Source organism: Liolophura sinensis, chromosome 6 (genome assembly GCF_032854445.1).
Source record: "Liolophura sinensis isolate JHLJ2023 chromosome 6, CUHK_Ljap_v2, whole genome shotgun sequence".
Classification (NCBI taxonomy): Eukaryota; Metazoa; Mollusca; class Polyplacophora; order Chitonida; family Chitonidae; genus Liolophura; species Liolophura sinensis.
In genome coordinates, this window is record NC_088300.1 from 77840814 (window position 1) to 77856428 (window position 15615).

At 39.2% G+C, this 15615-nt stretch overlaps 1 protein-coding gene across 4 annotated transcripts in view; it reads right to left on the reverse strand.

Annotated features, from left to right (window-relative positions):
• Positions 1–15615, reverse strand: part of LOC135468811 (nuclear hormone receptor HR96-like) — a 173964-nt gene that overhangs the window by 108535 nt on the left and 49814 nt on the right. For all 4 annotated transcript variants that reach the window (XM_064747249.1, XM_064747251.1, XM_064747250.1 and 1 more), the window contains one exon: positions 7941–7981. Coding sequence is in view for 1 of the 4 variants with exons in the window: in XM_064747243.1 (XP_064603313.1) it covers positions 7941–7981 (41 nt within the window). In the remaining 3 variants the exon portion in view is untranslated. The remainder of the gene's footprint in view (positions 1–7940; positions 7982–15615) is intronic.

Consider the following 15615-nt stretch of genomic DNA (forward strand, 5'->3'; position numbering starts at 1 on the left):
TGTTAAAGTCATACTGACGTCATCAGAAAGCCTTCAAAAAAGGGAAAATCACAACAACAAAAATTAAGCACAAGCAAAATAAGCAGGCAAATTTAAATTTATTTTATTTTCGCTGGCAAAGCACAGAGTAAACTTGGTGCCACCCTACTGCTGAATTATTACTCGATATATAATTTAAGAAAGGCTCATAACTACAAATTTATCAATCTCACCAGTTATATACAAGTATGTTCATGTATGTACTGTAATTTTTGAACCTTGCTGCATTAGTCTGTGTAGACTGATAAAACTGTGCCTTCTGTGAAGACCTAAAACTGGCCACTCTGACCAATGTAGTTTTGTTTCCAAAATCAAAGAAAAAATGAGCATAAATTGCAATGACAGTTGCTTTTTCATATGGGAAAATGTTGAGGAAACCACTAGGGTACCACTATTCAGATCACTGATATTACAGTTGTAAACTGCTAAATTGTCCAGATACAATAACACATACATGTACCACTAGGTGTATTACCTCAGTTGCCCTCATGTTTACCTCTCCCTACAGCAATGTGGGCAGGTAGACTTACCTTTATTACCTGTGTACCTCAGCCTGTACTTATCCCCCAATTTAGCACACCTTGGCAGGATTAGCCATACATGGTTGGGCTTAATCCCTCTACCCACACAGGAGATTTCCTACCAAATCCTCATCTTCACTTGACCCATACCTCTATTTTTCCCTCTGCAGTTCATATCTTCAAAGTGTTATTTGCTAACTGACCCCACAAGGATTTCCTCCCGCCCTTCCCCTGCTAATCCAATTACCAGGCAGTCAGTGCCAGGTCAAGTCTGGGGCCAGGCTGAAAGCTATCATAAGCGTGTTGAGGTGTTTATTGTCAGGGACACTGAGAAATGGAGCTGATGCCACCTTGTCATTTCCACCCTATCTCTCTTGCAGACAAATTAATGGAGCCACAGAAAAAGATTAACACAACTGACAGGAATTTATAGGGATTTTTTCAGTAAGGTTCCTGGACCTTTCAATGAGCCCTCTAAACCCCATAAAGTCCAGGAAGCAGGCTTAGCCTAAAGGAAACTGTGGAGCCTTGTTCCGTTCCCTGCTCCTAGTCCATTGGTGCAGCACTAAACAAAACCCATACCATCACCATCTCCTTTACAGCTTTTCCCCCTGTAAATTCTCTGCTCCAGGCAATTCTAATCAATATAAAGGCAGTGTGTGTAACCTAAAAGTGTTGTAACAGCACTGAGGGGCAGGTGAGGGCTTCACTGTACATGCGTGTACATGTACTAGCTGGTACATTTACCTCGGTCAGTTAACATGATGTACATGTGTACCACTTCACTACCCAACATGCATACCTTATCATAATATCTTCATTTATCGAAGGTAGCTCGCTCAATTTACAATGAAACTGTTCTTCCACAAGGTGCTTAAGAAATATAGGAAACATGTACAATCCAAAAAATAAATCCACAAGGTAAAGCATCTTGTTGTGCAAAAAGTTCCTTGATTTTATACAAATAAACTGTACGTGTTACCAACTTTCTGTAAATTTCTAACTGACATTGCTCTGAAACGAAACCTTTTCTTCCTATCGGACATTACTCAAACACCTGTTTCACAAATAGTTTTTTTTTGCTCATACAAAAGTGTTTTCTTTAAGCAATAGAATACTATAACTAAGCACTGTTTGATTTAAGTTTTTTCAACACTCCATATTTCTCAAAAGTATAAAAAAAACCCTGCTAAAACATTTACTAAACATTGGAAGTTTCATGAAATCTGGACCAAACAGCCTTGACGAAACTTACACCTGCAAATGTCAGCTTCCCTCAGTCACTTCTGGTCTGGGACCATACATGAGACAACAACAAAAAAGAGCAAAGTGTCACCAATGGCTGGATCATATTCCCTTTTCTAGTATTAACATTTTCACACTCAAATGACGTCTTTGAACATGACAAGCCAACTGGGAGTACTGGTGAACATGACCAGAAAAAAGGTTCCACACTTTTCTTCATTGAGACAATTTAGCCATCCACACCAGGTGTGCATGGTTTGTGGCGTTTAGAATCACAGAGTATGCTCATTATTTGTCTACAACTACAGGTATAACACGTGCATCAAGATCTCACTAGGGATAGGCTAACACACTACCAAATCTCTCGTGTTCTGGTTTAATCCTTGAGGCGTCAACTGTGAAATCTAATTTGTAATCTGTCATCTGAAGGGTATTAGTTAGCTGGGCCTTTTGCAAATACAGTATTGATATCATGATATTGTCACCCATTCTGTCTTATCCTTATTGATTTGTGGGTGGTGATGAGTTAATTATAGCCCTAAAATGATTTGGCTGTATCCTGTGCCAGCTATGTCCCCGCAGGTGTGGGTTAGGGTCTGTCTGCCATTAACACAGATGCTATATGTGCCGCTGGACCAGGAAGGCAACTCGGCCTCTAATGTAATTGGTTATAACGAGTCGTGAGAACAAGGGAAGCGCAGTAAGTCAATATTCACCATTACCACGGGGAGTTTTGGGGAGACGAGAGGAATCCTTCATCAGTGAAGACACACTTCACTAACATCTCCACATCAACGGCCAATCCAAAAGCAAGGAGATGGAAATCAGGGAATTGCAAATTAGGACAGAAAGTCACACCTAAAAACTGAACAAAAAATGTCTTCCAATGTAGTCAGTGAAGCCTATACGGTCCATGGCGTCTTGGCCCACATCACATCTCATTTATATTAGGTGAGAGAACTCAACACCCACTTATACATAACTAAAGCCTTCTCCCGGCTTTTTTCTCTGAAGCAAAAGGCACTTAGATGAATTTTAAATCCAAGAGCTGGTGCACGAAAGCTCCCTCAATAGGCCTCAACATGTTGGCATACATCCTAAAATGCCCCATTATTTTGGCTTGAGAAAAAAAAAATGTTGTCATTTTGCGTGGTGCCTAACTGCCAACAGTTAACAATAACAGTAAGCCTGAAAAAGTAATTCCCCATTCACACTCTATGTGAGTTCACATTCCTCGTGTTTGCACTTAACGTGAAGAATGTTGTTTATATGCCATGTATTTGACTCAACACAAAGTTTTCTTATACTGAATATCTAATCACCACATTATTTTATTATAAGTTATCGCCAAAATTTCCATTTTGGGAATTATATCTGAACTTATTTCTTCATAAAACCATGAAAACGTGTTAAACATATGTTACACTGCATGTAACCATGGTATTTATTACTCAAATTCATGCACTAAAAAGATAACATCAAAGAAAGTTAATATCTTTAAAAGATAGCAACTGCAATCCAAACTGACATAAATCTGTTCCACCACATTTCAGGTACTCTACTATACTTGTAACAGAGAAGTTAAAGTGAACATGAGTGAGATACCACTGGAAACATGAGGCCCAGCTAGTGAGGCAAAAACAGCCACAAAATCACTGAGGAAAGGCGGAGGGAGAAAGTTTGGAGGGGGGTGGGGTGGGGTGGGGGGAGGAGGTAAACCTGTGATTGGGCCAGCTAAACACAACACATATGAGGGTAGACTGGTAAGTCTTTGAAGGTTAGTGATCTGATGCAATCTGCGCTGGAGCGATCTCCAGCCCACAACCACAGCTGTATATACAACAGCAGCCAATCCAGTTAAAGGTCTATGCTCACAGCAATGGTGGCAGGCTCAGAATTGGATTGCACAGCCAGCTACCTCTTCTCAAACATTTAACTGTTCTCTACATAACTCCCCTGATTAAACCCATAAATAACATCCCGCTAGCCCCATCAAAAAGGCTTCAGAAGTCCTGTAACATACATGACCACAACATGAAGGGACAAGATTAGCATTGATTTTTACACCTGAATCTGATGGTTTGGTTATGGTCTAAACCTTTACCATCGCTTATTCCCCACCACTGACTTATTTAATGCCCTTGTCAAATCACACTGGTTTTGCTCAGTCAGTAGAAGACATATTTACATGAGAAAGGCTGAGAGGACTTGCAGCAAGGTTTATATCAGAGCCTGAGTTGGGCATTCTGTCCCTGAACCCTGTGCTGGAAACATTCAAGGTTAATGTTCAGGCATAAACACTACAGATAAAACTAACCCCTAAACACAGCTGATGATGGGGCACTGTGGCCTGAACAAAGCCCTGTACAGTGTATGTCTTTTTAATGGGCTTTGACCTACCACCAGTTGTTTATTGTTCAGGAAATTTTCAAGTGAAATGGGCCTGTTTTATGTGCACTCTCAGTAAACAATCATTAGGAGATACAACTGAAACTTTACAACACATCTTGTCACATTTCTGAAATTCAAAAATATGTTCTATCCATTTAAGTACATGAATTAATGCTAAAACAGTTTGACAGTACAGTTACTCATCAAACACTATATTGAGATAAAGCCTTTTTCAGAGATCTGCATGGATACTATGTTGTCAGGTCAATGGCATGTGGCCTAGGAGTGAGATAGACTAGATGCTTGGGTCAAAGGGGATGTAGACACAGACCCCCCATTACAACTTTCGTTTTTCGGAAGGGACGAATGTAATTCTGTGTATTTTAGGGTGTAAAGTCTTTTTTTGCTGCCAGCCTGCCATTTTTGGTGTACCGGTGCATGCTTGGTATCAAAATGCTGAAAATTGTCCAAGCTTTGGGCAGGTATGAGTTTTACCAATAAAAGTTTGAAATTCTGGGCGAGAGGACACAAGGAGATAGGTAGTGATAAGGCTGTGAGTGACGTCCCCTTGGCACTGCTAGACACCCCTCCCAGCTGCCAGCATAGAAAGGTCCAGATTTTGACGGTCAACCTATGCCAAGATTTTAATGGTTTCTTTCTCACAGGCTGGGTCAGGTATGCACCAAAGCTTATTGGCCATTTAATGTTTAACATTGTCGCTTATGGAAAATTAATGGGGGTCTGTGGCCATGTCATGTTCATGGGTACTGTCTATAAGTCGAAAGTAATAGCCCATACAGTTACCAATATATATGATATAAACTAAATGAATCGCCCCACCCCCCTCCCAAAAAAAAGTATCAAGGAAAAACACCTTCAAACTAAGCTCTTGGTATATGTTTTCTTTTATATGTGAATGAATTTGCATCAGATATCATTTTACGCAAAAGGCCCATAAATCCAACATTCTATGAATACTGATGTACTGATGGTTAACAGGCCTTTCCTATAATCTGGCTAGAGTGATACCAATACAACCATGTTGGTTGGGAAACAAACCAACAATTCGCAGCCAACTCAAAGCGTAACACGTCTTCTGTATAACCTGGCTACAGTTATACCAGGTTCAAACAGAACAGTTCAGGTGACACACACTCTGCAACCCCAACATTTGATTAGTAGGCACTTTGCCTGAGATCATACCTTATATTTGGCAAGCCAATGGCAATGTCAAATTATCAGCCAGTGTGATGAATTTTAATTGGCACAACAGTTACAATCCTTCGCTATCAAGTCTTGGCAAGAAACCTTCAGCGACAGAAACATTTATTAATGTGCCGCAATGACAAACCTGGTAAACTGTAAAGAGATTAAAATGAACTTTTTCACATGGTAGTTTACGGCAAGCAAAGGGCCCCAAAGGAAATTATTATTTAGTCTGCAAGAGATTTCCAACATGCTACAGCTTGAATTACTTGCTCTGTGATAACTTGATCAGAATTTATGACACAGGTTCAGATGTTAAAGGGCTTGCACAGGGACAGATCCAAATTGTTTACAGCTTCAAAGATTACGGGGTCTGAAAAATGTGATAGTTTCCTTCCTCCTGAGATGCTGTGTCTATTACAACATATCTGCTTGTAATTCAGGGAGGAGAACTTGCTCAAAAGTTGTGTTCACGAGTTTATCACCACCCAAATGGCAATTCACACATGTATATTTATTTAATAAACTAAGATAACACTTGGCTTTGTCTGGCAACAGACCAAACAGCAGAGATCAGTATCCCATGCAGACAACTGATAATGTAGAGGAGACACCTCAGTGCAGGAAGCAGATGTCTGACCACAGACAGTATCAGGTCAAGTATAGGATTGAAGTCACAGCATCTCCATGGCATGTCAGCACTACACACTCTCTCCATAAAATGCCACATCTATCAAAGACCATACACCTCACACTCTCTCCATAACATACCATGGCTATCACAGATCATACACCTCACACTCTACCCATAACATGCCATGGCTATCATAGACCATACACCTCACACTCTCTCTATAACATGCCATGACTATCACAGATCATACACCCCACACTCTCTCCATAACATACCATGGCTATCATAGACCATACACCCCACACTCTCTCCATAACATACCATGGCTATCATAGACCATACATCCCACACTCTCTCCATAACATACCATGGCTATCATAGACCATACACCTCACCTTCTCTCTATAACATGCCATGACTATCACAGATCATACACCCCACACTCTCTCCATAACATGCCACATCTATCAAAGACCATACACTTCACACTCTCTCCTTAACTATCACAGACCATACACCTCACACTCTCTCTATAACATACCATGACTATCACAGACCATACACCTCACACTCTCTCCATAACATGCCACATCTATCAAAGACCATATACTTCACACTCTCTCCTTAACTATCACAGACCATACACCTCACACTCTCTCTATAACATACCATGACTATCACAGACCATACACCTCACACTCTCTCCATAACATACAATGGCTATCAAAGACTACATACTCACACCATGACTTTCACAGATCATACACCTCACACTCTCTCCATAACACACCATGACTATCAAAGACCATACACCTCACACTCTCTCCATAACACACCATGGCTATCATAGACCATGCACCTCACACTCTCTCCATAACATGCCATGGCTATTATAGACCATACACCTCACACTCTCTCCATAACATGCCCTGGCTATCACAGACCATACACCTCACACTCTACCCATAACATACCATGGCTATCATAGACCATACACCTCACACTCTCTCCATAACGTACCATGGCTATCATAGACCATACACCTCAAACTCTCTCCATAACATGCCATGGCTATTATTAACCACACACCTCACACTCTCTCCATAACATGTCATGGCTATCATAGACCACACACCTCACACTCTCTCCATAACATGCCATGGCTATCATAGACCACACACCTCACACTCTCTCTATAACATACCATGACTATCACAGACCATACACCTCACACTCTCTCCATAACACACCGTGACTATCATAGACCATACACCTCACATTCTCTCCATAACATGCCATGGCTATCACAGACCATACACCTCACACTCTACCCATAACATGCCATGGTTATCATAGGCCTTACACCTCACACTCTCTCCATAACATGCCATGGTTATCCAAGACCATACACCTAACACTCTACCCATAACACATCATGACTATCACAGGCCATACACCTAACACTCTCTCCATAACACACTGTGACTATCATAGACCATACACCTCACACTCTCTCCATAACATCCCCAAAACAATCGCATAACAGTGTGTTAAATATGAACTAAATCTGCTGCTGTTATACTTTGACTTTGAACAACTGTATTGGCTGCTGAATTTGGCTAAAATCTTGGATATAAAATATTACCTAATACCAGTGTTAGCTAACAAACATTCAAACAATTGGGCCCAGGGCGTGTTCTGAATGCAAACCCTCGTGAAGTCACTCATACTTAACGACTAGGGCAATGTTCTCTCCTCACTATTGGTCGCCATAGTCATTACACTTATTGCTACAAAGTGCTTCCTGGATATTAAAGAAAAGTTCCTGTGTCAGGATAACAAAGGATAATACTCTTAAGGAAAAAAAAATGACATCAAAATAAGCGGATTTAAGGTGTACTTACATTTCCATCAACGGATGCTATAAGTGAGTCCGTCAAATAATCTGAAACAAGATAAGTTGGAAACAATTTCAATTTTTGTAAACGCACCAAAAAATATTCACACACTAAATAATTTATTTTAATGATACTTTAAGCAATACAGGACCTACTTCCCTTACAAAATGGTAGCCCTGGAATAGTCAAGAAAGTCCTTAAGACGGGTCAGGAAACCAGAGCACACAACCAACCACATAATCAAATCTACATATGTGTCCATGTTTCATGCAATTACCATCATACCCATTCCAAGTTTAGTATTATGCAGGTAAGACAAAGAAAAAACACTAATTTTCATTGTACGTCTTTTTTTTTATATGATTTTGAGTTTTTCTTTTACAATACTATGTTCTCTAGCTCAAACAAATTCAGAACCATTACAGATAGCAAAAAGAAGCAGTTTATTGCCACATCTGTAGCTTTCTAGGAATACAAAGGTCAAAGTACAACAGAACCTACGGATTGTATCATCTTTACAATGCTAGACACTTTTTTTTTTTGTCAAAAGTAATTGAGTTTTTTTTTTTCTGTTTCGTGCAGACCTCAACTGGCACGCCTGAGGAGACACGGGCGAGCAGCCAGAACCATGAGGGAGATCTGAGCTTAACAGTCATTCCCATCACACTCTCAAGGTGACAAACAGGCACTGGAGTACGGGGAAATTAGGCTGTTCATGTATTTACCTAGCGTAATAAGACTGTCAAAGTGTGCCTGCCTCCACACTGGCTCTTAATACACTTAATTGACCCTGTCCACAAAGAGAAGGTTTGCTGCGTGTCTCTGCATCAAGTTTGTCCAATTGGGACAGATCACAGCACGTGTCTCCCTCAGGCCTTATAGTCAAACTTCTAGACTCACATGTACCCTGCGGCACCACATGTATCATCAGATATACCACATATATCATCAGATATAACACCACATATATCACAGGTATACCATCACATATATCATCAGATATACCACCACATATATCACCAGGTATACCATCGCATATATCACCAGATATACCACCACATATATCACCAGGTATACCACCACATATATCACCAGGTATACCACCACATATATCACCAGGTATACCATCGCATGTCTCATCAGATATACCACCACATATATCAACAGGTATACCATCACATGTATCATCAGATATACCACCACATATATCATCTGATATACCACAACATATATATGTAAATACATGTATCATTTGATATACCACCACATGTATCATCAGGTATAACACCACATGTATCATCAGGTATAACACCACATGTATCAACAGATAAGGAAAAGGAATTCTCAAACTTGGGTATAAAAACAAAATAAAAAGGAAAAAAAGCCAGATGAATTAAAATAGGTAAAAGAGCTTGTAAGAAGTCGAAAGGTGTGGTTAAGGCCTACGATTATCACCTCAAGCTACTGGCAACCTTTTGACAGAAAATTTCCTGTGGGCATTCTGTTCTGAACGTACGGGTTACCACTAACATACACAGCTGTTACCTTAGAACATAATACCATACTCATGGCAGTCCTCAGCTGCACATAGACATGCAGATGATGCTTCATATAAAATGTCCAGAAACTATCCACTGTCAAATGTAACAATGTGCTACCTGTTGGTAAAGTTATGTTAGAATATGCCTCAATGACATGATATGTGGCAAAATCCCAATTATGCAGTACTGATACCTGAGCAAATGTTATGCTAAGTCCATGATTGTTGTTTTGTGTTGTTTTGTAATAGACACCAAGTGATTTTATTTATTTATTTGATTGGAGTTTTACACGGTACTCAAAAATATTGCACATATACCATGCACCACGTTCAACAATATGGTGGAAGGCAAGCGGGCTCTGGGAAATCCTCCACCATCAGACCGTGAGCAGGTTGCTTGCACACATTCCCAGATACGTTTGGAGAAGCCAGCACAAACAGTCTTGACCTCCGAGCATCCAAACACTAAGTGAAGATTTACATATATGACCATAACCTGAATTTTGTCCTTACAAATTTCTATCTACTAGCTACGAAAGCAATCAGCTTAACACAGTTTCTAAAGAGATCACACAGTATCAGCAATTTATCCATCAGCAATGTTTTAAACATGTTTCACTTTGCTTTTTAATTATTTAAAAAAGATAAATCTGATGTAGTGGCATGAGCAGGCTTTACATGGCTCCTCGTCAAGCTCTCAGGTTCAATGTACCATACACCTGATAGAGGATGGAGTGATTAAATCAATGCCCGGCACACGGATGCTGTAACTACCGGCCCAACTGACAGGTAATGGGTATAAAATCACATCATTTTCTCTGGGGACACCCTCAGTAAATACTCCATTGAAGGGAATCATCCCTCTGTCACGGTTCTTTGTTTTTCATTTATTATCTGTCGGCAGCCTGGTCCCTCAGCAGCAGGCAGAAAACTGTGCCCAACAGTTGCAGATTGATAAACAAAATTTTTGTGACTGCTAAAACTTAAGAAATATACACGTACAACAGAAAGCCGTCTTTACTCGTGTACTTTGGTATTTAAACAAATTTTCCTGTCTTTAAATTACCACAGAATCTGCTTTTAACAGCTGTGTTTGGTTCAATTATGCAGCTGTTTTCAAGCAGGAATACTTCTGCTTAAGTCTTGTTGATCCCAAGAGAAAAAGCAACTTGAAAAGCCAAGCTAGATATATGCAGCTATTAAAGTGGATATTTTCAAAAAGTTTTTTCACTCGCTTGTTTTTCTGAAACCCTCAAGCCTAGCTCCAAACTGCTGAGGCATTTACAAAACCACTCAAGTTTTTTTATGATTTTTTGAATTTTGAATTATTAAATTCTAAATTTTGATGGTCCAGTTTGCATGGACTATCAAGTAATGCCAGAACTGATTTTCTATTTCTATATCAAGAAAAGAGTCAATGATACTTAAGAACTTATGATATGCACCATTACATTAAACAATTACAAGATAGCTGACAGCTTTGAAATGTTTAAGTTACCAACACACTTACATGTATATCAGAGCCTAACAAATTAACATCTATTAAAATGCCCTTGTCTCATACATGTACTACTCCAAAGAACACAACCACATGAGCAATATCCATGTACTTTGAGACAAACACAACAACAGGTCTGACATCCATGTACTTTGAGACAAAACACAACCACAGGACCAATATCCACGTACTTTGAGACAAACACAACAACAGGTCTGATATCCATGTACTTAGAGACAAAACACAACCACATGACCAATATCCATGTACTTTGAGGCAAACACAACAACAGGTCCTACATCCATGTCCTTTGAGAAAAACACACCAACAGGCCCGATATCCATGTACTTTGAGACAAATACAAGCACAGGCCCGATATCCATGTTCTTTGAGACAAATACAACCGCTATCCAACCTAAACTTCAGTACAGTGCATGCACACTGAATTGCTGATTAGAAAATGTTTTCTGGACCCTTGCCATGATGAAAACTGTAGCTAAGCAGTATTCTAGCTGCCCACACTGGTATTTTCAGGGGAGCAGAGACACCAAAATGACCCAAAACAATGCAATTTTCATGACAAGCAGTAAAGAGCTCTCATGGGATCGTTCCAGGCAAAGCACACAAAATGTCATGCATGTGAAATGTCACACACAATAGTGTAGTGGTGTACTATTCTCCAGAATAAATTTGGCATGAAAACTTCTGATAGCCAATAAACAGCATGAGCAGATATGCAGTGATTCACACAAGACATGCACGCAAGAATGTATGTACCTGAGAGCCTGCTTAATCAATTAGCTAATTCCAAATTGTAAAAGTAAGAATGAGGTTAAGAAACTGTCATTCTGCATCACAATCCCCACGGTATAAGCTTAACCCAAACTGCAGATGAACTATGTAACAAAAACCCCTTTGGGAATTAGAATCAATACCTTCTTTCAAGAACTATGAAAAAGGGCAAAGTTATTAATTAAAAGGGCACAATGTCAGGACCACATTTGTACGCTCAATGGCTCAGTAATACAGAGCTCAATCACAGCTATACAGTGTACTGCAATATAAAGCTTTAGATGTTGTCACCTTTGAATACTGAAGAAATGGATTAAACTATATTCTATGGAATTCTTTTTTTCATCTGACTAATGAATTTTGGACGAAGCTTTGTCAAACAGGCCAAATTCAAAGATAAAACCAAAATCTTCAAAAGGTTTGCCTAATCTCCTCAGCCTCCATCAGGCATTCAATTTCTTTATTTTGGAAACCTTGGCCACCGTCGGCAATTTGGTTTGTAATTTCTTTATTTGTCGGCAACCCCATAGGTATTTCTAAGACAAGTGAAGATGAAAGACTGACTGACAAACAGGGTTTTTTTTACTATCAAATGCAGATTCAAGCATGAACAAACCCAAATGAATAAATAAAATATCATTTTAGCAAAAAAGATGCAATTCAGGCAAAAATTCTGATTACAAAAAATATGTGAAGATCAATAGCCAAATTTTCTCCTCAGAGTTTCAGCTCTTGTTTTGGCATACACTGCATTCACCTGCTCTATCCATTTCACACTGACATCTAAGCAGTAAATTTAGGTACTACTTGTATATGCAGGGAGATGTGCAAAATGATACATTTCAAGTCAAAGGGAGGGGGGGGTGGTTGTCTGGAGGCTGGGGCTTGTGTGAGTGTGGAGAGCAGCAGCTCTTGTCACCCAATGTAACTCTAATGATCATCATTTACCCACTTCAGAGCCCTGAGGCAGGCATTCAATGTGGGTCTGCTCCCCAGCAGTTCAAGACGAGTCAAGACAGACAGCAAGAGAGCAAGGGACAAAAGTCACCCATTAATGACTGTCAAACCAGCCATTATCAAGAGGTTCACTAACAATTATAAGGGTTATTCATTGGTTAAGAGGGTCTCAGTGGATAATGATCCTTTGATTCCTCCAAGACAGGAGAGTCCCTAGCAAACAAAGTTTCATTATCAACCCTCATCAAGTAACAAACTGAGAACATTTCTCTGCTCAACCTGATAGCAGGACAACTGTTTTTTAAAGCAAATCTATGAACCCAAAATGAAACAAGGGAATGGTAAAAGCAAAATGTAAAAGAGAAACACACAACAAAATATATTTATTTACTTATTCATTTGATTTGTGTTTAACACCATATCCAAAAATATTTCACTTATATGATGGCAAACATCATTGTGGAAGGAAAAAAGGCATAAACCAGGTGAAACCCACAACCATCCACAGTTTGCTAACAGACCTTCCCACGTAAGAATTCACTTTGTTAACAGAACTTATTATGAATCTTAAAACTTGATCAACATATGGTGACGCTACTACAGTGGCGAAAATGAGAAAGTCTGTAACATTAGAAATTACTTTTCAATCTTTTCAACATATTTTACAATTTGACATCAACAAAAAATTTGCCTGGTTACACAATATTGCACAAGTGTACAGTACGGTGCTGAAATACAACTATACAACAAATGAATGGTGAGAATAAATGGTTTTCACTGGGAAAAGCAGCTTGCTTCTACATATTCTTTACTATAAAAGTGATTCATAATAGAAATTCAAATACATCAACACGACTAACCTGCCAACCTAGCTGTTTGTACTTCTTGTTGGTTTATGTAATACACTGGTCTAGATATGAAATCAAATCCTATAGCAAACTGAATTTATAGCAATCATGAGTACATAGAGAACTTACATCAGTTATCAACAGAATGAAAAGAAATTCCATATGTAAGCAAAAAATGTCATGCGAACAAATTCACCAATGACAACTGAACAAATGAAGACATATATATACAACTGGGACAGGACAGTAGAAGAGAGAAAACTCGTGCATGTATGGTATTGTACAAAACATCAGGACAAAAGGGAAAAGGGGTTGCATTTTGACAGACATTATAACCTTGTCAACATTTCTTTTTCATTCTTTTTGAACTAACTTTTTAAACTTTAGATACACCTGTTTTCATGCTTTATGAATAGTCATTCTTATATTGCAGTGCAAACATTTGCGTAAGCTGTTGTATTATATGTTCTGCAATGTGTAGTGTACATATGTACTGGTACTACAAGGACAACTATTACAGTTATCAAAATAGATTACTTTGTCTCTCCTGTTAACAAAGCTGAAAGAGCCTCCTTAATGTCTCCCTTTAACCTCAAAATGTAATCTAAAGATAATTTGCTGTTTAAATCTCAGTACACCTACAAAAGGTCTGCAGGGATCCAAGAAAAAGGAATGGTAGTCTAGTGGAGCCGTGATAATTGTAGAATAGAAGTGAGGAGGATCCTTGGAGACATGCAGACAGCAAACTGCTAATGTAGCCATATCAGCAGAGGGAAGTTCCACCAGCCACACGTGTACACAGCCTTAATACAGAACCCACCCTGCACAGGCGCTGCCTATACAGCCAACAGCAGTTACATTAGCTGACCTCAATATATGCCTGTGCAAGGTCAAACCGCCAGAGAAAATATCATATTTGCCCAGGTCAGTCTAATATGTCAGCCTGTTTAATTTTATCAAGTCAAGTTTCAGTCTATGCAGGCACCATGGCACCAGGCACTGTCTACTACTGTTTGTGTTATCATATCAAAGTAGAAGGCCACATCCGCACAGTTTACTTGTTTAACATCTCAAAAGTTTGGCTGAAAACATTCCAGCTGTAAATTATTTGCAACCTTCCTCACTGCTTCCAATCCACCAGTACTAAAATTTAAAAATGTCGTAAAATATTACAGCTAAAATCTTCATGAACAAGTCTATGTGAAAAACTTCTCCAGTAACACAAAAAAATAAGTGTGGCCTAACCTAGTACCATATGGCCTTTGCTCTGGCCTACTTTAACAAACTTGATAAATTTATTTAATTTATGACCCCTCAACTCCCAGCAAAATAAGTCTGAAGGGTGATAACAGGGGATTTGCAGTGGAGACTGTATTTACTTTTTTATTTATGGACATGGGTGCCACATTGCCTGCACAAACTTGATATATTCACCTCCAGAACATAAGAGCTCACAAGCTGCAGCATCGGTTTATACAAACGTTGCATATACATGTGTGAATATAGAGGACTAAATAAATTCTGCCTTTCTGCAAACACCACATCCAAACATGTGTGTGACAAACAGCAGTGGCTACAGACTTGACCAAACACTGTCATACAGTGAGCAACAGGTGAGGAGATACCACAAAAGGTTATGAGAAAACTCGGGAAATAATTGCCCAGGATATACTACCTAAAAAGCACAAAGACAACTTCATATAAGCCCAACACAAACACAACCATTCAGGAAAGTCTGCTGAAAGAGGTACGCATGTATAGTACAGGGGGCGCTAAATAGCAATGACATGAAATATAATCCTCAGAACGCTACAAAAACCAAAGGCAAATCAATATCAAAAGGCACACTTACATTGATCTTCAAACCATGGCCATTAAGCCCACGATGTAGTGAAAACTGTAAAAGTAGTTGACCTATACACGAAGCCTCACTCTGAAACTACATGTTTAGATATAAAAAAAACCTTGTAATTCAACAAAATAAATGAAATCACCATCTCACTATTAAGAGGTCTACATTCTCAAAGCATATTCATCATGCCCATT